This window comes from Vulpes vulpes, chromosome 14, assembly GCF_048418805.1.
Source record: "Vulpes vulpes isolate BD-2025 chromosome 14, VulVul3, whole genome shotgun sequence".
In the NCBI taxonomy this organism is placed as follows: Eukaryota; Metazoa; Chordata; class Mammalia; order Carnivora; family Canidae; genus Vulpes; species Vulpes vulpes.
The window spans coordinates 112,786,193-112,810,566 of NC_132793.1; the positions used below are offsets into that span (position 1 = coordinate 112,786,193).

Below are 24,374 nucleotides of genomic sequence, written 5' to 3' on the forward strand. Positions count from 1 at the left end.
AGAATATAGAGACAGCAGACACATAGGCACAGAGGAAAGGTCTGTGAGGGCACTGTGAGAAGGTAGCTGTATGCAAGCCAGCAAGGGAAGCTTCAGAAGGAATCAAATGTGCTGACACCTCAATATTGGACTTTCAGAACAGTGAGAAAATACATATCTGTTGTGTAAACTGCCCAGTCTGTGGTATTTTGTTATGGCAGCCCTAGCAAGCTCATACACACAGCAACTCATCTATAATTACATAGTGACACTAAAAGGGAAATATCATTCACCATTTAAAATAAAATTTATTAAATATTTTATTTATTTATTCATGAGAGACACAGAGAGAGAGGCATAGACAAAGGCAGAGGGATAAGCAGGCTCCATGCAGGAAGCCTGATGTGGGACTCATCCCAGAACTCCGGGATCATGCCCTGAGCCAAAGGCAGACGCTCAACCGCTGAGCCACCCAGGCATCCCTAAGATAAATTTTAGAAAGTAAGGATTTAGAGGGGCACCTGGGTGGCTCAGTGGTTGAGCATCTGCCCTTTGCCTCAGGATGTGATCCCAGGATCCGGGATCAAGTCCCACATCGGGCTCCTTTCGGGGAGTCTGCTTCTCCCTCTTCCTGTGTCTCTGCCTCTCTCTTTCTGTGTCTCTTATGAATAAATAAATAAAATCTTAAAAAAAAAGTAAGGATTTGGGGAAAACTGCAGGCCTATATATATTTCATTTTCTGAGGGCGATTTGCATACAAATGTCCTAAAGAAAGATGAAAAAAAAGAAAGAAAAAGTAACCTCTGACATTGCATTTCAAGTCTGCTTATCTTTTTTCTTTTTTCTTTTTTTTAAACAATGCTATCACCATCATCCCTACTACAACCTGTACTCCTAAATCAGCCTAGCCTGCTGCAGCAAAATGTTGATTGGCTGTTCTGACTGACAGTGAGGATGAATTCTGGTACTGAGTTAGGAGTGGGATTCCAACTGTTTTTGCAAGAGCAACATTCTTTCACTGCTTGTTTTCACAACTCACCCCTTGTTGGGGAAAGTGCTGTGTCACTCAGATAAACAGAGTTAAATGCCTTAGAATTGACTTTCCTTGACCACTAATCCTTTCCAGAGCTCTCAAAACTAGGGTTGGAAAATACTAGAGAGGAGGCTTACCATCATATTTTTAGGTCACCACGGAATGATTTGGCATCTTTTTTTTTTTTTTTTTTTTTTTTTTATCTTTCCCCTGTGGCATGTAGTTTTTCATAGAGAATGAGAGCAGGAAAGAAGGAACCATCGATACATCAGGCACCATACGATGTGTATGTTCATGGCTCTGTTCATGTGCCTATCCAGTCTCCTTGTGGTAGCTGATAGCTAGATGGTCAGTTAGAATTTTTCTGTCATATATGAAAAAAAAATCATAGAGAGGTGATTAAATTGACAACCTTGGCCTCAGTAACAATGCCTTCTTTCTGGGGCTAAAGTTTAATGTAAATCAATCATTTATTCTAGATATAGCCAGTGATTAATTGCTACATTATTCAGCACATGGAGCTAATGTTAACAGCTTCCTTCAAAGGGAAGAATGACCACAGAACTTATTTTTTGTATCATTGTATTTCTTTCATTTTGTCATCTTAAACAAATTCCCTGAAATGACCAGAATCCAGAGGGGCTGTTATTGCTGTTGAGCTGACCACACAGCTTTAAATTCCAGGTTACAGCAAAATTGTGTCTGGATGGATTTTTTCCTTGTTGTGAAATACTTATTTAATTTGCTTGCTTCAGGAGGTGCACAGGTGAACAACACGGACACAAACAAGGATTGGGAAATAGAACATGGTGTATTAAAAGTCAGTGAAAATGAGGAAATTATAGAATGTCAGGAACTTCTCTCAATCCTTCCTTTTTAAAAAATATTTCACTTATTTATTCATGAGAGACACAGAGAGAGGTAGAGGCTTAGCAGAGGGAGAAGCAGGCTCCCTGCGAGGAGCGTGATATGGGACTTCATCCCAGGACCCCAGGATTACACCCTGAGCCAAAGGCAGACGCTCAACCACTGAGCCATCTAAGCATCCCTCTTTCTTTTTTTTTTTTTTTTTAAGATTTTTATTTACTTATTTTAAAGATTTTGTTTATTTATTGATGAGAGACACCCCCCCCCACACACACACAGAGAGAGAGAGAGAGAGAGAGAGAGAGAGAGAGTCAGAGATACAGGCAGAGGGAGAAGCAGGCTCCACACAGGGAGCCCAATGTAGGACTCAATGCGGGGACCTTGGGGTCATGCCCTGAGCCAAAGGCAGCCGCTCAACCACTGAGCCACCCAGGCATCCCTTAAGATTTTTATTTTTAGGTAATCTCCACACTCAACATGGGGCTCAAACCTACAACTCCAAGATCAAAAGTTGCATGCTCCACCGACTGAGCCAGCCAGGTACCCCATTCCTTTTTTTATTCAACAGATTATTGAGTACTAATTGTATGACAGGCATTGTTTTAAGTACTGAGCATGAAACGAAGTGCATGTTCTCATGGAACTCATTTCTCCATGTAACTGGTTCACTTGAAGTCTGTACATTTTAAGACAGCTGGAGTGAAAGATCAGAATGAAGTAAAGAAATAGAGCGGAAATAAGAAAATGTCTTCTGGGGGATAACAAAAAAGTAGAAGCAAAGCCCTAGTGAAAGAGCAGAGTTTAAAAGAAAGGAGGAGAAAGGGGAAGAGGATAACCGAGCTATTAAGAAATCTTATTCTATTACTTAAGTGTTATTCCTGTGTCTTTAGGATAGACTGTGCATAAACCTCATCTCGTATCCCACACAACTAATACAGTGTCTGAGAAGGTGTCACTGGACCAAGATTCGTATGTCCAGATTATTCGTTTACTGATTTATGGGATGCTAGGCAATTACCAAAATGTCTTCAAGACTTAATTTCCTACAGGACTACTTCACAAGTTGTTTTATTTAATAATAACAGCTTATAGACAGTACTTACTATGTGCCAGGTGCCAATATAAACATTTCAAATATGTGAACTCTCTTAATTCTCATAGCAGTGCCATAAGAAGGTATTTGTTTTAGCTCAGACTGCTGTAATGAAGATATCATAGCCTGGATGGCTTACAAACAACTGACATTTATTTCTCATGGTTCTAGAGGTTGGAAGTCCAAGATCAGGGTGCCAATATGGTGAGTGCCCACTTCAGGTTTGCAAACTGCCTTATAAGGGGAAGGAAGCAAGCTCTCTAGTGACTCTCAGAAGGGCAACAATCCATCATGAGGACTTTTTTTTTTTTTCTAAAGATTTTATTTGTTTATTCATGACAGACACAGAACGACACACACATGCAGAGGGAGAAGCAGGCTCCATGCAGGGAGCCTGATGCGGGACTCATCCCTGGTCTCCAGGATCAGGCTGTGGGCTGAAGGCGGTGCTAAACCGCTGGGCCACTGCGGCTGCCCACCTTGAGGGCTTTGTCTTCATGACTTCATCTAATCCAACTACCTTCCAAAGGCCTAGCTCCTTATGCCATCACATGGTGAGGAAGGGGGTTCAACAAGTGAATTTGAAGACACATGCATTTAGTCCATAGTAGTTTTGTCTCCATTTTCTGTATGAGGAAACTGAGGCTGAAAGACCTCATGTAGCTTATTCAAAGTCATACAAACGGTATCTGGCAAAACCAGGAATCTAATTTTATTTCCAATCCGTGCGTTAGAGACAAACAGATGCCCTCTACTGCAAGGTTCTTTCTTGCCTTCTACTCCATCAATTCTTGAGTATTCATCAAACCTGTCCACGTTGTCATGGAACTATGGCAGATAATAGGGACAAAGGAGCGAACGGAACATATCTGGTTCTTGCCCTCCTGCAGGTTATAGTCACTAAGCAAATAATCAAACACTTCTAGGTTCTTAGCATTCTCTATTTCCTCCCATTTCTCTATGACTCCATTAGTTAGTTCTCCAGCCAACCAGTGGAGAGTTGATCGTGATTAGCAGAGCCCGTAACAGAGTCTCCCTAGGCCTCCGGGACGGCTGGGGCGGGCGGGGCGGGGGGGAGGGGAGTGACCTCTGGGAACAGACTGGCCTTTTGCTTGACCTCGCTTGTCCCCTTACTCCCTCAGCCTCTGCTTAAAATGGAGGGATTCGTGCTGAGGTTCTTTCGGGCGCGAACCTTCGGGGATTATTGATTGGCCCTTTGCCCTCAGCGCCCAAGGCCTGACCTCCGTGACCTGGAGTTCCTGTGCCTCGGGTACATTCCTGCCTCCTCGACGCCCAGGGCACATTTCCCCCTGCTTCCTCGGAGGCTCCAGCATTCCACGCTGCCCTGCCCTGCCCCCGCCCCCAGCCCGCGGCTCGGCGGCTCGGCGCGCGCCCACCCCAGGGGCGGCCAGTGTCCAGTCCGCTCACGCGGCGCCGCAGGCCTCCGAGCCTCGGTCCCGGCGCCCGCTGCAGGGGCCTTTGGGCTGCGGGCCGGGAGGTCGGGCCTGCCACCTGGGAACCACCTGGGGACCACCTGGGAACGGCAGGGGGGCAAAGTGCGGCCTGGGAGGGCCCGCGGGCGCGCGGAGCAGCCACCCCAGCAAACGGGCGTCCCGGCCCGCGGCGCCGGCCGCTGCTCCCGGCCTCGGCGCGGCCATTGTGCTCGGCGCCCGGCCTCAAGGCCCGGTGGGCGTAGCGGCAGCGCCGGCAGCGCCCCACAGCGACAGCCCGCCGCTGCGGATAACGCGTTTTATGTTGTGAAACAAACAGGGTAAAAAGACGTGGTTTCTCTCCTCGGCGGGCGAAGAGGGCAAGGAACGAAAGCAGCGGAGGAGGTAGGTGCGAGCGGGCCGCCGCCGAGGCCGCCGCCGCGCGCCCGGTCACGTGGGCCTCGGCGACCGCATGGCGGCGGCCCGCGCGCCCCCGCGTCCCGGCTGGCGGAGTGGGCCGGGCGCGCGCGCCGACGGGGCGGGCGCATGCGCAGGGGGGCGCGCCGCCTCTGCCCCGCGGCGAGGGTGTCTATGGAGAGGCGGCGGCCGCGGCTGCTGAGGCGGAGGCTGAGGCAGCGGCGATGGCGCCCTTCCCCGAAGAAGTGGACGTCTTCACCGCCCCGCACTGGCGGATGAAGCAGCTGGTGGGGCTCTACTGCGACAAGGTAACGGTGTGCGAGGTCTCTTGCTCCGGGCGGCGCGGGCCGGGCGGCGGCGCGGGCCGGTCCCCGGGCGGCCTGGCCTGCGCCGCGCCCGCAGCCCCCGGGGCCGCCCGCGCCGATGTCCGCCTACGCAGCTGTCAGCGCCGAGCTCGCCTCCCGCACCTTCCCCGGAGAGCCCGCGCCGCCGCCCGCCCGGCGGCCTCGGACGTGCCCTCGGGGCCCGCGGCGCCGCTCCTGCCCCGCTCGTGCCCCCGGCCGAGGGCCGCGCTCGCTGCGGCTGCGCTGGGCCCCCCGCCCGCGCCCCGCCCGCGCCCCGTCCGCGCCCCGCCCGCGCCCCCGCCCGCGCCCCCTTAGGGAGACAGGCTCCCGGGCGCCCCGCCGGCCTTCGGGGACCCCGGGCCGGCCGCCTGCGCGGGCGCGCCGTTCCTGCAGCTGCCCCCCCGCCTCCCCAGCACCACCGCCCCTTACCCTGCTCCGGCCCGTCTGGGGGCTCCCGAGTCCCCGTGCAAACGCCCACCCATCCTGGAGAACCTCTAGCTTGCTGCTTCCTGGCTCAGCGGGCAGCTTCTCCCAACCACCCCCTGCTCCTTCTACGCCCCAGCTTTTCAGCTGGCTTGACTTGGGGGAGAAAACCCAGATTTCTTGGTCTAGGGACTGGAGAAGCTTCACTTTTCATTTACGGTTATCTTTTTTTTTTTTTTTTTTTTTTTAATTTTTCCTTGCAACTTTTATTGTCCTGGAGCATTGACTCGCTGTAGATTCTGTTGTAAGACCGCTATTCTCTCTGGGAATTCTTAACGTGGGCTCGAATATAAGGGACCTCGGAAAAAGTTGGTTTAACTGTGAGAACCTTTTTGGACTCTTAATTGGTGCAACATTAACTGGGGGGAAAAAGAAAAGCACTTTCTGGAGATGATGCAGGGCCTTTTTAATGATTTTAAAACAGTATTAAGTGTCCACATTTTTACCATTTTTGTGTCGGGGGAAGTCCACATATATGCACATATATCCCAAAAACTTCAGGCAGTCCTGTCTCGTGTAGAAATGAACCAGATAAAAAGCATTTAAACAACTATTGTTTAAGCATAGAAACCAACTTTGATGAATTTTCAGAAATTACATAGCATTGAGCAAAACCACTGTTGAGAGAAAAGAGGGGTTCTTATAACCCAGTGCCCCGTATTCAGTGCTAGGCCACATTCAAAACCCACGATTTAAAACGCACTCACAACCATCCTTTTCCTCCCTCCATTTTGAAAATTAAAAAATACCTGATTCAGATGCAGTTTTAAACAGGACAGTCCAGGACAGTGATTCTCAAATCTTGGTTGCTGATTAGAATCATCCTAAAGACTGTTAAAAATCCCAATGTCCAAACCACTGAGAATCAGCCTCTTCTCAAGGATAATTTAAAGCTCCCCAGGTGAGTCCAGTGTGCAGCCAAGGGTGAGAACCATTTATCCAGGAGAAGCGTAAGGAATGTGGGTAAGCCGTATGTTAAGCTGTGTAGCCCTGAATTTTTTGAGTTAGATTGCTGTAATGTCTTTACTTCCTTTGGCTTTTGAACTTAGTCTGACACTATTCACTAATTGCAGGAAATTTTTAAAATGGGAGGTTTTTTTTTTTACTTTCTTAAAATCGAAAAGGGAAAGCTAGTGAGGACGGCTAGACCCAGTCGTCTCTTTAGTTTAGCCTGGAGATCACCTGAATTTGTTATGGAAAATTTTGTGCATGTGTACACTTCCCAAGGGACTTTGCGGCTTTCATTAACTGATTATGATTCTCTCCATAATAGTTAAGAGTCACAATTTTACTTAGTTACATGATAGAATAACCAGCCTCATACAGTGCCATTTTAAAAAAAACAATAGTGAGTCAAATGAGATTCTTTTCAGTAGTTAAATGTTTCCTCTCGCAGTAATTAAGAAAGCATTTTCAATTTGACATAGCATAAGTTAAAATTACCACTAATTCTTTTTTTTTTTTTTAATTTTTTATTTATTTATGATAGTCACAGAGAGAGAGAGAGGCAGAGACACAGGCGGAGGGAGAAGCAGGCTCCATGCACCGGGAGCCTGACGTGGGATTCGATCCCGGGTCTCCAGGATCGCGCCCTGGGCCAAAGGCAGGCGCCAAACCGCTGCGCCACCCAGGGATCTCAATTACCACTAATTCTTAATCAGATGTAGTTAATGAGATTGTTGTATATATTCATCAAGGAAAAGAAAAATGCAGTTTTCCAAACCATAGATCAGAGACCAAGGTGATTTAGGGAGGAAAAAAGTGTATGGGAATTCTACATCCAGATTTCTTGATACTAATGGCTAGTGGAAATCTCTCCTAGGATGCCCTTTGGAGGGATCCCTGGGTGGCGCAGTGGTTTGGCGCCTGCCTTTGGCCCAGGGCGCGATCCTGGAGACCCGGGATCGAATCCCACATCAGGCTCCCAGTGCATGGAGCCTGCTTCTCCCTCTGCCTGTGTCTCTGCCTCTCTCTCTCTCTCTGTGACTATCATAAATAAATAAAAATTAAAAAAAAAAAAAAAAAAAGGATGCCCTTTGGGAGCTAAGGTGGAGAAATAATTGTTTAATGATGGCTGAGTAATCTTAAAAGGACTATTTTTTTTTTTTTTTAATTCATTTGTTGTCTCAAGTTTTGCCTTCATCTTTCCGTTGTAAAGACCAGGGATATTCAACCCTTACAGCCTATAGTAGAACTTTACAATATGGGAACTAGTTTTTGTACTCAAACTGAAAAGATACAAGGTGTGTTATTTCCCTGTATTCTAAGTGTTGACTCTGAATGCCCAGTAATTGTAAAACGGTCAGTTTTATTTTCAGTGTCAAACTTTCCAAATACAATATATTTTAGAAGCATTCATGTATTTACTAGCATCAAATAGTTTATATGCTTTATACATTTATATGCTTAGACTAGTTTACTTAGATTTACTTATTCTTGTAGGCCATTTTAAATACTGCTGTGTAATACCTAATTTAATCCTTTGCTCTTGGATTTCCTCTTACATTTAAAACTTTAAGTTTTATGGAAAGGTTTTTCACCGTTAATCTGGACAACATTCCTTTGATGTAGGTAAAGGAAGGGGCATTTCTCTTTTACAGCTGGGGACTTGTAGGCCTAGGTTAGATAGCCTTAGTTTATGTAAGCAGTTAGTTATAGATCCAGATGGAAACCCAAGTCATGATCTTGATTCCTAGTTAATTTTCTTTGTATGAAACCAGAGTAGTTTCTGAAAAATTTTTTTGGTAACAGTCTGTTACGAAATCTTTTTGCTAATTCACTGACCTTCCAAATTGTTATAATTTTAGTGAACATTTCACCGGATGACATCCTTTTTCCAGTTTACTCCAGTTCTTTGGTCTTTCCTCTAATCCTCAAAATATAACGACATTAATTCTGCCAGTAAATGTGGAGTCTCTACTGTCCGTTGGCCCTGTGTTGTGTCAGTATCTTGCACTGGTGATGTGCGATGTGGATTTTACTATCTTAAATTTGTGCTAAGGTGGAAATCCAAATGCAGTATAATGGGAGTGGAGGGAAGCATACAGTTAGCTGGACATTGAAGTGTCAGGAGTGGTGTTACAGTGTCTTTGAATTGAGTTCTGGGAACAAAGTAGGTGGTGGTTCTAATGATGTGTATAATACGGAGATTCCTAGACTTACACATCAGCCAGTTGTAAAAGTTTGAAGTGGTGGAGGCTTTTATAGAGTGCCTAAATTTTTCAGGTAAGGATATTAATAAGTGCCATTTGCTTATCATTTTATAAACAAAGGACATTTTATGACAGAAGTCCTTATAGAGAAATAAGCTTATAATAATTGGAAGAGATTATTTAAAAAATTGAATGAATATTATGAAGAATTTAGTTTTTTTTTTCTCCTCTGCATATCTGTAAAAACTGTTGTTGATTAGCATTGGGAAGATTGGTTTATTAGGATATTGAATTGAGAACTAGGGGAGGAAGGAAAAGGTAATGAGTTCTTACTATATGCTTATGTTATTTCTTTTAATCCTCACAAGAGTCCCATGAAACAAGTATTATCTGTCATTTAAAGATGAGGAAACAGACTTAGTTAAGTAACTTAACCCAACTCAATCAACTAGTAATTAGGAGAGCCTGAATTTTAATTACAGGCTTTTTTCCCTCTTCCAAAGCCCATGTTTTTTTGTATTACCTTACTGGTTCTGCTACTTATTACTTGTTACATGATTTTGTGCAAAACATTTCACCTGCAGGCCATAGTTTTCTTCTGTCCATATAGTTGGTTTGACTAGATAGTTAATTGAGGTTTCTTTATTGAGAATAAATATCCTTTGGTTGAACCAAAGCATTGTGTGACTGAGTGGATAAAAAGTAAAAATGTATTTGTGGTAATAGCGTTTGGGTTTTTGTTGTATTATTTTTCATGTGTATTTTTGAGCTTAATCTAGTGATACAACTTTTCAAGTCAATTTGAAGCCAGGCTGTAAGATTTTAGGTTGTAGAGTGTCTGAGACAGAAAGTCAGTTATGAATCTTTTTAAAATACGCCATGTCACTGGTTGTTATTATTTGTTGATTATGTGTATCCTGTTCTATATAGGTTCATCATTGAATTTGCCAGGCAGCAGACTATGCAAGTTTATAGGTCATTTAGGAACTTTTATATCCTACTGTATAGCACAGTGTTTTTCATGGTGTGTCCTATAATCCATTAGTGGGTCATGAAATCAATTTTGTGGGTCAGAAACAGCATTTAAAAAATGAAATGGAAGAGTAAATATTAGAGTACATCACAGGGTAGAGAGGGAAATACTGTTTCCTGAAATTTGTTTGAAGTGTTTGTGATGTGTGTGTGTGTCTAGGTTGCATTGTATTTCAGACTAACAGGTCATGGTTAAACGCATTTGAAAAACACTTCTTTAGAGTAGCATTTCTCAACCACAGCACTATTGACATTTTGGGCTAGATGATTTTTTCTTGTGGCTGCTGTCTTGTTCAGTGTAGGATGTTTAGCTGGATCCCTGGCTTTTACCCACTAGATGTCAGTAGCACTTCTGCAGTGGTAACAACCAAAAATGACCTCACCCATTAGTTCCTGGGGGGCAGAATTGACCCTTGGTGAGAACTGTTGCTTTAGAGCAAGCATTCTTCGGACAGTTTACTCTGTTGGATGTGGAAAGATAACCTTATGATTGGGACTAATACTGTATCTTGTGGAAAGAATAGTCCTACTAGTTGTATGGTTTTGGGCAAGTTATTTTTTCTGAGCCTCAGGTATTTCATCTATAAAATGGGAAGTATAATACCTACTTTATCTAAAAGTGCTTTTATAGTACATAAGTGCATCATGGATCTCAATGTGTCTCATATCATTAGTGTCTAGGTCTATTTTTGTCTCAATCTAGTTTGTATGTTTGAATAGCTTTGTAAAGGCAAAGAAAATTTTAAAAATTCATATAAACAGATTTTTAAAGAGTTAAATTGTATGTGCTCTGGTTATCTTTTTAGCTGCTAAATTTACTGATTTTTAGGTACCACGTTGAAACAGTTGCTCATTTCAAGTGGAGATAAAGTGATTTGGGAGTATAAGGACTTCTAGTGATAGTTTTATTTGGGCTAAGTATAAAAATAACAGAAAAACCCAAGTAGAGCTTATCTACGTTATATGTTGTTTTCTTTAGATATATTATGGAATTATTACAAGAACCCTATGAGGTAATTAATATTAACTTTATTTTACAGATTAAGAAACTGAGGTGTACAGAGCATTGTAGTGACTTGCTGGCAGAGATGGATTCATGCCTAAGCAGTCTGGCTCCAGAGTCAGCAGTTTAGCCGCTAAACTGGATTGACTCTATGAATAATGTAGAATCCTTTGATGCATCTTATTGGGTTCTCAATCTGTGGTATGAACCTGGTCTTATCTTAGCTTGTTATTAAATCTGAAAGATTTTTTACTACCATGAGAATGTATGCAGAATTTCCTGCATGTCGTTTAAAACGTTATTTTCCTTAAGTCATGGGAGGGTGTTACTTATTTTTTTGCTATGCTTTTGGTTTTTGTTTTTTTAAAACTTGGTGTAGCTAATACCATGTTTTTTTAAAGATTTATTTCTTACTTCTAAGACTTATTTTTAATTAAAATTTTAATTAAAATTTAATTTTATTTAATTTAAATAAAATGACCCATGATAGTATTTGCTGAGATTAGCCACTAGTAAATTTTTTTTGTGCTCTTGTGTAGCATTTCTTTTCTTTTTAAAGATTTTATTTATTCATAAGACACACACACACACACACACACACACACAGAGGTTGGGGGGCAGAGACACAGGCAGAGGGAGAAGCAGGCTCCATGCAGGGAGCCTGATACAGGACTTGATCCCAGGACTCCAGGATCACACTTGGGGCCAAAGGCAGGTGCTAAACCACTGAGCCACCCAGGGCTTGTGTAGGATTTCTTATGATAAGATCTACAACATTAGTTTAACCAAATCTGTCCTGCCTGTTGTTTTTATATGGCTCAGGAGCTAAGAATGGTTTTTACATTTTTAAATGGTTGGAGAAAATCAAAGGAATAATATTTTGTGACATTTGAAAATTATACAAAATTCACATTTCTCTGTCCATAAATAAAGTTTTATTGCAACATAGCCACACTCATTCATGGACTGCTTCTATGTTACAGCAGGTAAATTAAATAGTTGCTACAGACAGTGTGCCCTGTAGAACTTAAAATATTTACTGTCTGGCCTTTTACAGAAAGAGTTGCCAACCCCTGTTTTAGATAACTTACTTACTTATTGTGGCTGCTGTTCTTTGTGTTACCTCCCTTCACTAGAATATCAGCTCAGTAGAGCAGAGATGTTTGTTTTGCTGACTGATGTATCTATCCCAAGTACCAGAAGCAATGCCCAGCTCATAATAACTGCTCATTAAATATTTGAATACAGTAAACAATGCAAGAATTTATAAAAATGAATGATTAATTTTCAAAATAGTGAGACTTAACATTTATTAAGTACCAGTTCATTTTAATTTTACAACAACCATGTAAAGTACAGATGTTATTCTCATTTCTCACCAAGAAGAAACAGACATTGAAGGAAAAAAGTAACTTACCCAGGGTTACACAGCTAAGTAAATGGTAGAACTGGATCTGGTCCTAGAGACTCTGATCTGGATTCCCATAAATGACTTAATACCTAATCCATAATGCCTTTTCCATAAGATACTTAGCTAATTCTGCTATGTATAGTAGAATAGTTTTGCTTTAGGAGTTTACCATTTTTTCTCATGCTTTGTCATGAGCCTGCTACTCCTGCTGAGAACAGGCAATTAAGACAGCTAAGAGTCTACTCCATTTTAGGAAAACAGGATGAGACTTGACAAACCAAGTCTAGAAAGTGTGTTGTTAGTAGCTTCTTCCCCTCTACTTATGGTGTTTTTAATGTAATCAGATTTTCCCCCTTAAAATGAATTTTGAAACTGAAGTTGAATTGATAACAATAGTAAATTTAATATGACAATGGAAGTAATGGAGGATTTGAATATTATTTTGATCTTTAATTTGAATCAAGTGTCTAGATCTTTGCATGTAAACTTGATGATTTAATTTGTCATTAGATGTAAAAAATTAAAATTACATCCAAATAGTAATTTTCTTTTGTTGAACCGTAGAATTAAAGAAGATGACAGTGTATATATTTCTTTGTATTTTTATTATTTGTAGCTTTCTTCAAGTGCTTTTACTTTCTCATGCCCTGATGTACTAGGTTTCCATGTTGTACTACTTCAGAAAAGTATATGCTTTCTTATATAAGCTGCTCTTTATCCCATTTTTAAGGGGGAAAGAAAAAACTAGTTCCCCTCAAATCATCTATATTCTAATAGCTCAATACTTTATAATTATTTCTGGAACAGATCAGACTCCTCTTGATATTAAAGTTTAAACAAACTATAATAGGGCATTTTTAAATTTTTACATTGTAAAAGTATTATAATAGCATAAAGAACATTTGAACAAAGACAAAAGCACTTGTAACATTATCCTAGCACAATTATTTAAAATTTTTATATAACTTTATAGAGTATCTATTTAGTATGTATATAGAGTAATGGAATTTTAGGTTTGGAGGGAGTTCGGTCTAATCCTTTTCATTTAAAGAAATTATGTGATGTGTTGGTTGGTGCATGCATCATTTAACTGTATCATCAAGCCCTTCAGAGCGCAAGCCAATATCTTTTTGACCTAGCGTACTTTTTATTATACTATTATCATTTGTTAATTTATAAATTTCCCTTATTTGTACTTGAACCAAGCATAAAGGATGTATTCTGCTATGTATAAAACTAAATAGAATGCATTTGAATATTTTTCTTGGTGCTTATTTACATATATTTATTATGCTTTTCTTTTCAAATTTTTATTCAGCTTTCTAAAACGAACTTTTCCAACAACAATGATTTCCGTGCTCTTCTGCAGTCTCTGTATGCTACTTTTAAGGAGTTCAAAATGCATGAGCAGATCGAAAATGAATACATTATTGGTTTGCTTCAACAACGCAGCCAGACCATTTATAATGTACATTCTGACAATAAACTCTCTGAGATGCTTAGCCTCTTTGAAAAGGGACTGAAGAATGTTAAGGTGAGTTGCAAAAATGGGCATTTATCACAACTTGTGTCATTTGCTTGTATGTCAGCAAAAACTGTTAGAGTTTTATAGTAAATGATGTTATGTTATAGAAAAAATATTCTTACATTGGTTAAAGACTTTATTCAAGGGATTACTGCATTGAGGTTTTGCAGGAGAGGAGAGAGATGGGACTGAATTCTGCATTTATCAAGGATAGCTGGGGATTTGTAGCCAAGGAACAGAGTGGGGGTCAGGAAGATTACTAAGAGGAAACATCCAGGCTAGGGAGGATCTTGCTAGACTGACTCAAGAAGGTTTTTGCTGAAGGCAGATCAGGGTGGTAAGATATTGAGGGTGGATAGATGATACTGAGAATGATCAGATGCCAAGGGTAGAGGGATTTCTGCTAAACTCAGAACTTTTGCTAAAACTGGACTTCAGTAGGCCAAGGACAGAGCTCAAAATTGGGACCTAGTTGAGAAGAAGGCTTAGAGGAGCCTGTCCTGGGTTGATGATAATCTTTGTCAGTTACCTTTTCATTACTATATATAAAATTTTATAGTGGATGTTACTCCCTAACTCTAAAAGTTGGTTTAAAAAAAAAAAAAAAAAGTTGGTTTTGTAAATGGAAATTTTAATCACCGAAACATTTTTACTTTTTGGTAACATTTGCTCAACTCTTAAAGCTATAATAAATGCCTAATAAATAATAAATGTTACTGATGACTAAAGGTGAGATTGTTGCAAGAGTGAATACTTTTATTTTATAAAATTTATTTAAAAAATGAATGTTACTTATAATGTTCACTATATTTCCTTATTCCATATTTTAGGATGCAGGGATTGTTAAACAGGACAATTTTTTTTTTTAAAGATTTTATTTATTCATTTGACAGCACAAGCAAGGGGAGAGGTAGGCAGAGGGAGAAGCAGGCTCACTGCTGAGCACAGAGCCCGATGCGGGGCCTGATCCTAGAACTCTGGGGCCATAATCTGAGCTAAAGGCAGATGCCTAATTGACAGAGCCAGCCAGGTGCCCCTAAACAGGACAGTTTTTAATTGTATAACATAAAATTAGCCATATTTGAGTGTAGTTTAGGATAATGATGTAGAAAGATTTTCCTTTTAATTATATTTACATATTATAGAAATTCAAAATTTGATCTTCGTTTATAGTTTCCCTTGTGGCTTAGTGAAGCATAGACTTAGGTTGCAACTGTCTCAAACTGCCACACACCTTTCACTTACAGATTTGTGTTCTAGAAAACCTGTTCTGCAGCAGAGAAGAAGATGGGCTAAAGGGATAGAAAAGACTAAAGTAGGAAGATGATTCTCAAATGTATTGTAATAGTGTCTGGAAGAAGATACAGTAACTCCTTGGTAGGGAGGTAGGCGATTAGGTGAGGATAGGGTACTGTATATTGATGGAAAGGAGGTTTACTTTTTTTGAATACTCCTTTGTACTATTTTCAGTTTTATATTATGTTCCTGTATTACCTATTCAATAAAATTATTAAGATCTGAACTAAAGTAGAGGGAAGGGGACAGACTTGAGATTTACATAGGACAAAACTGATAGCACGTAGTGCTTGCATAAAAAGGGAAAAGGAACAGAGAAGGAGAGAGGAAATGAGAACTGAGCCTAAATTTTTAGGGAATGTAGAAGAAAAGCCTTGGGGAATAAAAAGATCCCTTTTGGACACATTGGATTTGAACTGCTTATGCTTAATAAATGGTAGGCATTTATTAATAGGAGGCATAGATGGATTTCAAGGTCAGAAGAATAATTTGATTTGGAAAAGCAAATTTGGTTTATTATTAGCATTTGAAGTGGAAATGGAAGCCACTTGGGCATGCTTAGGGAAAATGTGTAGAATCTTCAGAGAAAAGGATATTGAATGGAATATTGAGAAATATATGTATTTTTTTAAAGATTTTATTTATTTATTCATGAGAGACAGAGAGAGAGAGAGAGAAAGAGAGGCAGAGACACAGGCAGAGGGAGAAGCAGGCTCCATGCAGGGAGCCTGATACAGGACTTGATCCCAGGACTCCAGGATCACACTCTGGGCCAAAGGCAGGTGCTAAACCGCTGAGCCACCCAGGCGTCCCTGGATAAAATATTCCTATATTTAAAAAGTTTCCTTGTTTTGTTAAATACCACATGTTTTAAGTTGAGAGGGCTGATGTAGAAGTGATAGATGTTATAGGGAGGAAATGCGATCTTAGTTCATTTGAGAAAGAACTTTGTAGTTACTGTCCAGGATTAGAATGTTTTACTTTAAGCTGGTCTGAGCCCCTTACTTTTAGAAGTATGTTGATACCTGGCCTTTTGAAATAGACATCGGTTTCCGTCAGCATAGTATAACAGTTGTGGATTGTGTAGTGATTCCGAGGGGACTCTGTGGTGATACAGTCCACTGAGCACTTGGGGACTGCTCAGACGTAGATTAGGAAAACTGAAACAGAGATTATATAAGTGGATACATTAGAAATCAATAGAAGTTTTGAGCAAATATTTGCTATTTTTAGACTTTTTTTTTTAATGATTTCACCTATTTATTCATGAGAGGTAGATTTTATTTATTTATTCATGAGAGACACACACACAGAGAGAGAGAGGCAGAGGCAGAGGCAGAGGGAGAAGCAGGCTCCATGCAGGGAGCCCAATGTGGGACTCGATCCCAGGACTTTTTTTTTTTTAAAGATTTCACCTATTTATTCATGAGACGTAGATTTTATTTATTTATTCATGAGAGACACACAGAGAGAGAGAGAGAGAGAGAGAGAGACAGAGGCAGAGGGAGAAGCAGGCTCCATGCAGGGAGCCCAATGTGGGACTCGATCCCAGGACTCCAGGATCACACCCTGGGCCAAAGGCAGGTGCTAAACTGCTGAGCCACCTGGGAATCCCTATTTTTAGACTTTTAATGACATTTTAAAGAAGTATAAAGTCACACTACTAAAAGAATACAGGTTCCTTTGCAAGATATTTTAAGGACATCTTTTATTTTTCAAAAAGCACAGAGACCACTTTCTATTTATTTGTCTGTCTATTTTTGCTGAGGTTTTATGTTTCATTTTAAACTGATTTCCTGGGCAGCCCCCGTGGCGCAGCGGCCACCCGTAGCCCTGGGCTTGATCCTGGAGACCCTGGATGGAGTCCCATGTCAGGCTTCCTGCATGGAGCCTGCTTCTCCCTCTGCCTGTGTCTCTGTCTCTCTGTCTCTCTCTCTCTGTCTCTATGAATAAATAAAATCTTTAAAAAAATAAATAAATAAACTGATTTCCTAAGATCAGTACAATATAAAATAATGAAGCAAAACTTTTATAGGATATATTTTTTTTTGTTTCTAGAATGAATGTGAGCAGTTAAATTATGCAAAACAGTTGAAAGAGAGATTGGAGGCTTTTACAAGAGATTTTCTTCCTCACATGAAAGAGGAAGAGGAGGTAAGCATAATTTTTTTTGCCTTGTGATTTTGATTTATAAAATTTTAAAGATGTTTTGCCTTTCATTCTTCAGAATAATGCATAGGAAGATAAGCCTCTGGTTCATTTTAGGAAAGGAAGAAAATCCAGAGCGAAAAAAGCATTAATTTTGTTCTCTCAGAGAGGTTGTTGCTTTTCACTGAATCAAGGTTTAATTCGTTTACCCAACTAATATTTATTTTCCTATTATGTAGATATCACTGTATTGAATGTTAATAACTTTTTATGTTACCTTAATGTCATCTTAGAACCTTTAGAGGATTCTTAAAACTTTTTAATGTTGTGTTTTCATGCTAAGTTTAAAGCATTTTTAGTGTTTTTTTTTTTTTTTTTACATATTTATTTGAAAGAAAGAGAGCATGGCGGGGGTGGGGGGGTGGGGGGGGTGGGGGTGGGGGTGGGAGGGGCAGAGAATCTCAAGCCGAGGACTCCTTGCTGAGCATGGAAACTAATGCAGAGCTCCATCTCAGGACCCTGAGATCATGACCTGACCTGAAACCAAGAGTCGGACATTTAACCAACTGAGCCACCCAGGCACCCCTAGTATTCCCTTTTTTTTTTTTTTTTTTTTTTTTGTAGTGGATTTTGGTAATCTAATGGCAGTGTTAAACTTAACAATTTTATTCCTATTTACACATGTATTAGGATATCACTGAGCAGATGAGCAAAACATTTTCTCATTCTCTTTCTCTAAAAGTGGGGTGAATATTAGGACTAGGGTAAGGAATAGAAAAATTATTTTATGAGGAACTGGATTCTTATTCAGTTGTTAATCAGTTACTATGGTGATTATCACCTATGGCTTCACCTTATAATCAGATCTGTATTAAAAAACAAACAAATAAACCTACTTTTCAGCTCTTTCCAGACTAATTAAATTAGGTGAGAGATACTGGCCTGGATGTATTTTAAGGGTCCCCAAGTCATTGTAATATGAAACTAGCATTGAAGTCACTGAGTTACTAGAGTAGTGTTTCTTAACCTGTGATGCACATCAAAATGATCTGTGGAACCAAAAAAAAAAAAAAAAAACAAAAAACAAAAAACACACAAAACTGTGGCTTCAATTCTTAAAGACTCTAATTCTATAAGTTGGAGGTTGAGACCAAGCGTCTGTTTCAAAGAAGACATATAGATAGTTGAGGGTCTCAGTAGAGCTCTGAGTTTTATGGTTCTTAGTACACTGGGTACCTTTCTCATAGGATTTAGAGGTCCTGTTGAGGTAGAGTTCAGTTACTGTAGTAGCAGCAGAAGGCAGTTAACTGACCGAAATGTCTACCTATCTGAGACTGAGTAAGTGTATTTGATAGCTCTGCACAGGAAAAACTTCTGATGCTTTTTAATTACTTGGGATTTATTAGCCAGAGAAGCCATAGAAAGAAGGGTCTTTTTGGTGATATTCTTCCCTACACTCTCTTTTAACTAACTTGGTTACAACAGCTAAAACTTTTAGCTCTTTAAAGTATGGTGTCATAATACTACAACTGAGCCATTAATAAAAAGTGTAAAGAAAAGTAGTTAAGCATCTTTTCTTATGAATATTTTGTTTCATTTAGGTTTTTCAGCCAATGTTAATGGAATATTTTACCTATGAAGAGCTTAAGGATATTAAGAAAAAAGTGATTGCACAACACTGCTCTCAGAAGGACACTGCGGAACTCCTTAGAGGTCTTAGCCTGTGGAATCAAGCTGAGGAGCGACAGAAGTTTTTTAAATATTCTGTGGATGAAAAGTCAGATAAAGGTGAGATTTAGGGGATCCCTGGGTGGCTCAGCGGTTTAGAGCCTGCCTTCGGTCCAGGGCGTGATCCTGGAGTCCTGGGATTGAGTCCCGCATCGGGTTCTCTGCCTGTGTCTCTGCATCTCTCATGAATAAATAAATAAAATCTTAAAAAAAAAAAAAAAAAAAAAAAGTGAGATTCATACATTTAAATAGTGAGTAAGTTCCGAGGCCACTTGCATCTTGTTGATATGAACTTTAGATTTTGTTTGAGGAATAATTTAAACCATTTATTTTAAGTGTACATTTAATTGAAGACAGTAATTTCTAAGAATTTGGCTTTGTTTATGATAATTTAACGTCTCATATGCATTATAGTGTTTCTTAAGGAACTTATGTAGTAATAATAATAATTATTATTTTAGTCAATCAGAATTACTGAAAGCTATCATATACAGCACTTTTGAAGTATCATCCAACTTTGTTTTTTTTTCTCTCCCCATCATCCACTTTTCTGAGCTCCATTGGCCATAGTGACTGATTTTATCTTTCCTTGTTTTTTCCATCAGGTTTTATTTTATTTATTTTATTTTATTTTATTTTATTTTAAATTTTTCTTTATTTATGATAGTCACACAGAGAGAGAGGGAGAGAGGCAGAGACACAGGCAGAGGGAGAAGCAGGCTCCATGCACCGGGAACCCGATGTGGGATTCGATCCCGGGTCTCCAGGATCGTGCCCTGGGCCAAAGGCAGGCGCCAAACCGCTGCGCCACCCAGGGATCCCTCCATCAGGTTTTAAAATCAGTTATGCTTATAGCTTTATTTTTATCCTTTTTTTAAAAAAGATTTTATTAATTTAAGAGAGTGTAAGAGCATGAGCAAGGGGGAGGGGCAGAGGGAGAAGAAGAAGCCAACTCCCCACTGAGCAGGGAGCCTGATGCAGGGCTTGATCCCAAGACCCCGAGATCATGACCTGAGCCAAATCAAATGCTTAACTGAGCCACCCAGGCACCCCATATTTCCGTCCTTCTCCATGTATCATTCTCTTAGCTATATCCAGTAATACACAGGGGATTGGGTATGAGAGGCATCATTTTCCTGTGTACAGTTACTTTGAGAAAACAAATAAATGTAAATAAAATGTGCTTGGCTTTTTTATTCATAGGCTACATGCTTATTCTTACTGATCTTTGATAGCTTTGCCTTTTAAACCATCATTAAAGAGAATAGCATCCTCAGGCTAGTAAAAATTTCTTTTCTGCTTCTAGATGGGCAATAGCAATGACATTCCTGTTAACATAGCTTAAAATTCTTTGAAATTGATCCTTTTTCTCTTTATTAACAAAGTAGGTGAGATGCATGTTAAAACAAAAATGTTTTTGTAAGTGAACCTGTAATTAAAGCCATAAAGCTTGTGTGCTTCACTCTGAAATATAGCTTGTGCCTTAGATACCAAGCCAAGACCTGTTGTGTCTAGTTTAATTGTAATTATAACATGGGATTTAAAAGCATCACACTTATACATTTAGTTTTCCCACTCCTTCAAAGCAAATTATAGCTATATTATGATTAAATGTTTGCCTTTTGAAAAGGGTTAGGTTAAAGTAATTTGATCATGGCATTTCCGTATTTAAGTTGTTTTGTGGGGGCAACTCAGAGATACAAGGTACCTCAAATTCTTCAAATCTTTATTGATGAATCTCCTGTAGTTTATCTTCTTTATTGTAGCATCTTATATGCGTTTTTTTGAAAATTGCTACTGAAGTATTTCATTATAGGAAATTGGATATTCAATGACTACTTTTTAAAATAGTTGCTGACAAAAGATTGCTGATAATGTACACCAGCATTAGAAATGTTTACATTACATTGTCTCAACTGGCTCACAAATAGAAGTAGGTTAGGCCACCTGTGGTTATAGAAGTTAGATTTCACAGATCTCTTATATCAAATGTGAAAATCAAAGAGGGAGCACAAGGAAAATATTGACAGTCACATGAATGGAACGTGTTGTGAAATTTGTGTGTGTCATTAAAAATGCCCTGGAGATCTCATAATCTGTCTGACTCCATACTTGAAGCTGTATAACCTGCTGAGTTCCTTTTTCAAATGATGCTTCTTATGCTACAAAGTGAGTATTGTTTTTTCTGTGACACCTTTGTAAGAGGAAGTCACTTTTGTGTTCATTATTGTAGCCGGCTGATGAAGTACGATTTGGGCCATGATAGTTTAACCCCACGGGTTCTTCACAAGTTAAACATCCCCATGTTACCACTAATCCATGTTATTTCCTTTTCGCATCTTGGAAGCAGGAAGAAGTGGACTTTAGGCACTGGATTTTATTTATTGAAATGTGATTATAATTTTTTACTGTATTTGCTCTTACAACCTTTAATTTTGAAGTTTTTCTTTCTTATTTCAGAAGCGGAAGTGTCAGAACAGTCCACAGGTATAACCCATCTTCCTCCTGAGGTAATGCTGTCAATTTTCAGTTATCTTAATCCTCAAGAATTATGTCGATGCAGTCAAGTAAGCACTAAATGGTCTCAGCTCGCAAAAACTGGATCGCTTTGGAAACATCTTTACCCTGTTCATTGGGCTAGAGGTAGGTAAATGAGACTTCTAGTTTGTTTTAAAAAATAACATCAATCTATTTTTTAAAAATGATTACTGTAGACATTAATAAGCAGGGTCAGGGAGGGAAATTCTGAGAGGTTGACCAAAAAGTAGATTTCTTAGATGCTGTGTTTTTTGTATATACTTTGAAAAACTAGCAATGTTGAGGTGTTCATTGGTGATTTTTGTGATGTGTGCAGTTTCTTTTTAAAATAATTGGTAAAAAACAGTAGAGAAAATGCAAAATAATTGGCAAAATGTTGATAATTATTGAAGATAGATGATGAGGTCATGGATATTCATTATGCTACTTTTAAAATTCTACTTCCCCCTATTTCTGACTGTGTTTGGAGCTAAATTGAAATTGATAGGTTGTCAGAACAGCTTTAAATAATTAGATTGAATATTTTAAAAATACAGAATAAATTCTAAAACATTTAAAGATGAGACATTATGGCTGCCTTGCTAGTAGCTCAAAATAATGTTTTTGTCTGTAGCATATTTTTTTGTGATTGGTAATGCCTTACTCTACAAATCACAATTTCATATTTATTTCATTGTGATAAGTTACTTTTTCATGTAAATAGTTAAAGAGAATTTCCTTTTTATGAGCAATAAAGTGCAGTCATGGAGTAAATACAAGTAATATGGCTTACACTATTTTGTATGAAACTGAATTAAAACTGTTTCTTTTAAGTGACTTTTAACTTCACATTTACATTAAATTTTTTTGTTTTCTATAATTTGTCACTTTGATGTAGAAATATATATTTCTCATATAATTATAAATTAAAAAAATTAAAGTTAAAAAATTTTAATATTATATAGCACTTTTATTTATTTATTTATTTATTTTTATTATATAGCACTTTTAAAATCGCTGTTGTTAAATATTTATTTTTTGAGCAAAGTTGTTTGAAGTATTGAGTAGATTTATTAAATGATTGGAATTTTTTTTTTATGTAGAATAATTTTTCCTGTTATAGGAAAATGAAATATTAAGTGAAAGGTCAAGGCTAATGTGGATATATTTAATACTTTATTGTTTAGTTATATTTTTTAACTGTTAATAACTAATTAGTAGGAATTAATATTTAAGTGCTATTTGATGTACAGATCAAATGTAAAAATGCTGTACAAGACTTCTGTGTTAGTCACATCTTAAGTATGCTTCTTTTTTTGTCTTATATGTTGAGACAAAAAATTTCAATAAAAACAGTTTTTATTTTTGTTCTTTTTTTTTTTCTAATTTATGGTGTTTATTTCCAGTGACTCTTAATCAGAATTTATTTTACCACCCTCCAGGGGACATTTTGAAATATTTGTGGAGACATTTTTGTTTGTCCCATTTGGGAGGATTATACTAGCCTCCAGTGAGTAGAGGCCAGGGTTGCTGCTGAACACTGTACTGTAATGCACAGGACAGCTCCCTATAGCAAAGAATTACCCAGCCCAGAATGTCAGTAGTGTTAAGATTGAAAAATCATAATTTAGGTGTAATGTTAAGAGTTCAATAAATTAATTCTGCATTGTCTCTCACTTCACAGTTGTATAATTTAATTACAATATATTCTCCAGGATCTTTAAATTTATGGTTTAGCTTTACCTTAATCTTTCCCCTTTGACTATGTTCCTACCTTTTGCTAAATTGCCAGCTATTCACTACTGAGCAGAAAGTCTTTGCTTACTTTTATTAGCCATCATCATTTGGAGGGTATTGCTGGTGCCAGTGTGAAGCCATAGTAGGGGAAAAGGTTAAGTTCTTTTCAGTGATTTCTAAAATTGCATGTAAGACTATTGATAATTATTTTCCATAATTATTTTTAGTATGTCTGAAATTCCTTTGCATATTATTTAAGTGTAATTTTTAAACCATAATTCTACATTTCTAATAATAGCTGGTTGGGATCCCTGGGTGGCGCAGTGGTTTGGCGCCTGCCTTTGGCCCAGGGCGCGATCCTGGAGACCCGGGATCGAATCCCACGTCGGGCTCCCGGTGCATGGAGCCTGCTTCTCCCTCTGCCTGTGTCTCTGCCTCTCTCTCTCTCTCTCTCTCTCTCTCTCTCACAGTGTGCCTATCATAAATAAATAAAATAAAAAGTTAAAAAAAAAAATAGCTGGTAGCCAGCTAATCTTATTCAGCTAATGGTAGCCAGTCTAATCTTATTTTGTCCCTCTTATTTATTTGTTGAGTAGGTGACTGGTATAGTGGTCCAGCAACTGAACTTGACACTGAACCTGATGAGGAATGGGTGAAAAACAGAAAAGATGAAAGTCGTGCTTTTCAGGAGTGGGATGAAGATGCTGATATAGATGAATCTGGTAAGCTAGATTTAGAATTAAAATTAGTACGTGGTGCTTTAGCAAGTAATATATTTAATAGTTAAGTGCTTATAAATTATTAGGTGTTAAGATTCACATACTTTGTGTCTTCTAAAAAAATTGGTGTTTATAAATAAGCCTAGTACTTTGTAAAATTTGAAAGAATAATTTAAAATTTATTGTTTGATTTAATTGTATATAAGATTATTTCCCATCTATTTTTATATTTAAATACTTAGAAAATAATGGTAGCTCTTACTGAAGTAATGTGCATTCATTACAGCACTTTGCAGTGCAGTTTACTGTATGTGTGTGTGTGTTTTTTTTAAAGATTTTATTTATTCATGAGAAACACAGGCAGAGACATAGGGAGAAGGAGAAGCAGGCTCCATGCAGGAAACCTGAGGTGGGACTCGATCCTGGAACTCCAGGATCACGCCCTGAGCCGAAGGCAGAC

At 39.1% G+C, this 24,374-nt stretch overlaps 1 protein-coding gene across 2 annotated transcripts in view; it reads left to right on the top strand.

Annotated features, from left to right (window-relative positions):
* Window positions 1–4,747: 4,747 nt before the first annotated feature.
* Window positions 4,748–24,374, top strand: part of FBXL5 (F-box and leucine rich repeat protein 5) — a 45,317-nt gene continuing 25,690 nt past the window's right edge. The window contains exons 1-7 of one of the 2 annotated variants that reach the window (XM_072737758.1): window positions 4,748–4,807; window positions 10,871–11,034; window positions 13,563–13,778; window positions 17,124–17,219; window positions 18,815–19,001; window positions 21,402–21,584; window positions 23,792–23,917. In XM_072737758.1, the coding sequence (XP_072593859.1) occupies window positions 13,644–13,778; window positions 17,124–17,219; window positions 18,815–19,001; window positions 21,402–21,584; window positions 23,792–23,917 (727 nt within the window). In that variant the 5' untranslated portion in view covers window positions 4,748–4,807; window positions 10,871–11,034; window positions 13,563–13,643. Of the gene's footprint in view, window positions 4,808–4,943; window positions 5,128–10,870; window positions 11,035–13,562; window positions 13,779–17,123; window positions 17,220–18,814; window positions 19,002–21,401; window positions 21,585–23,791; window positions 23,918–24,374 lie in introns of those variants that run through there. The other variant, XM_072737759.1, reaches the window with a different exon arrangement.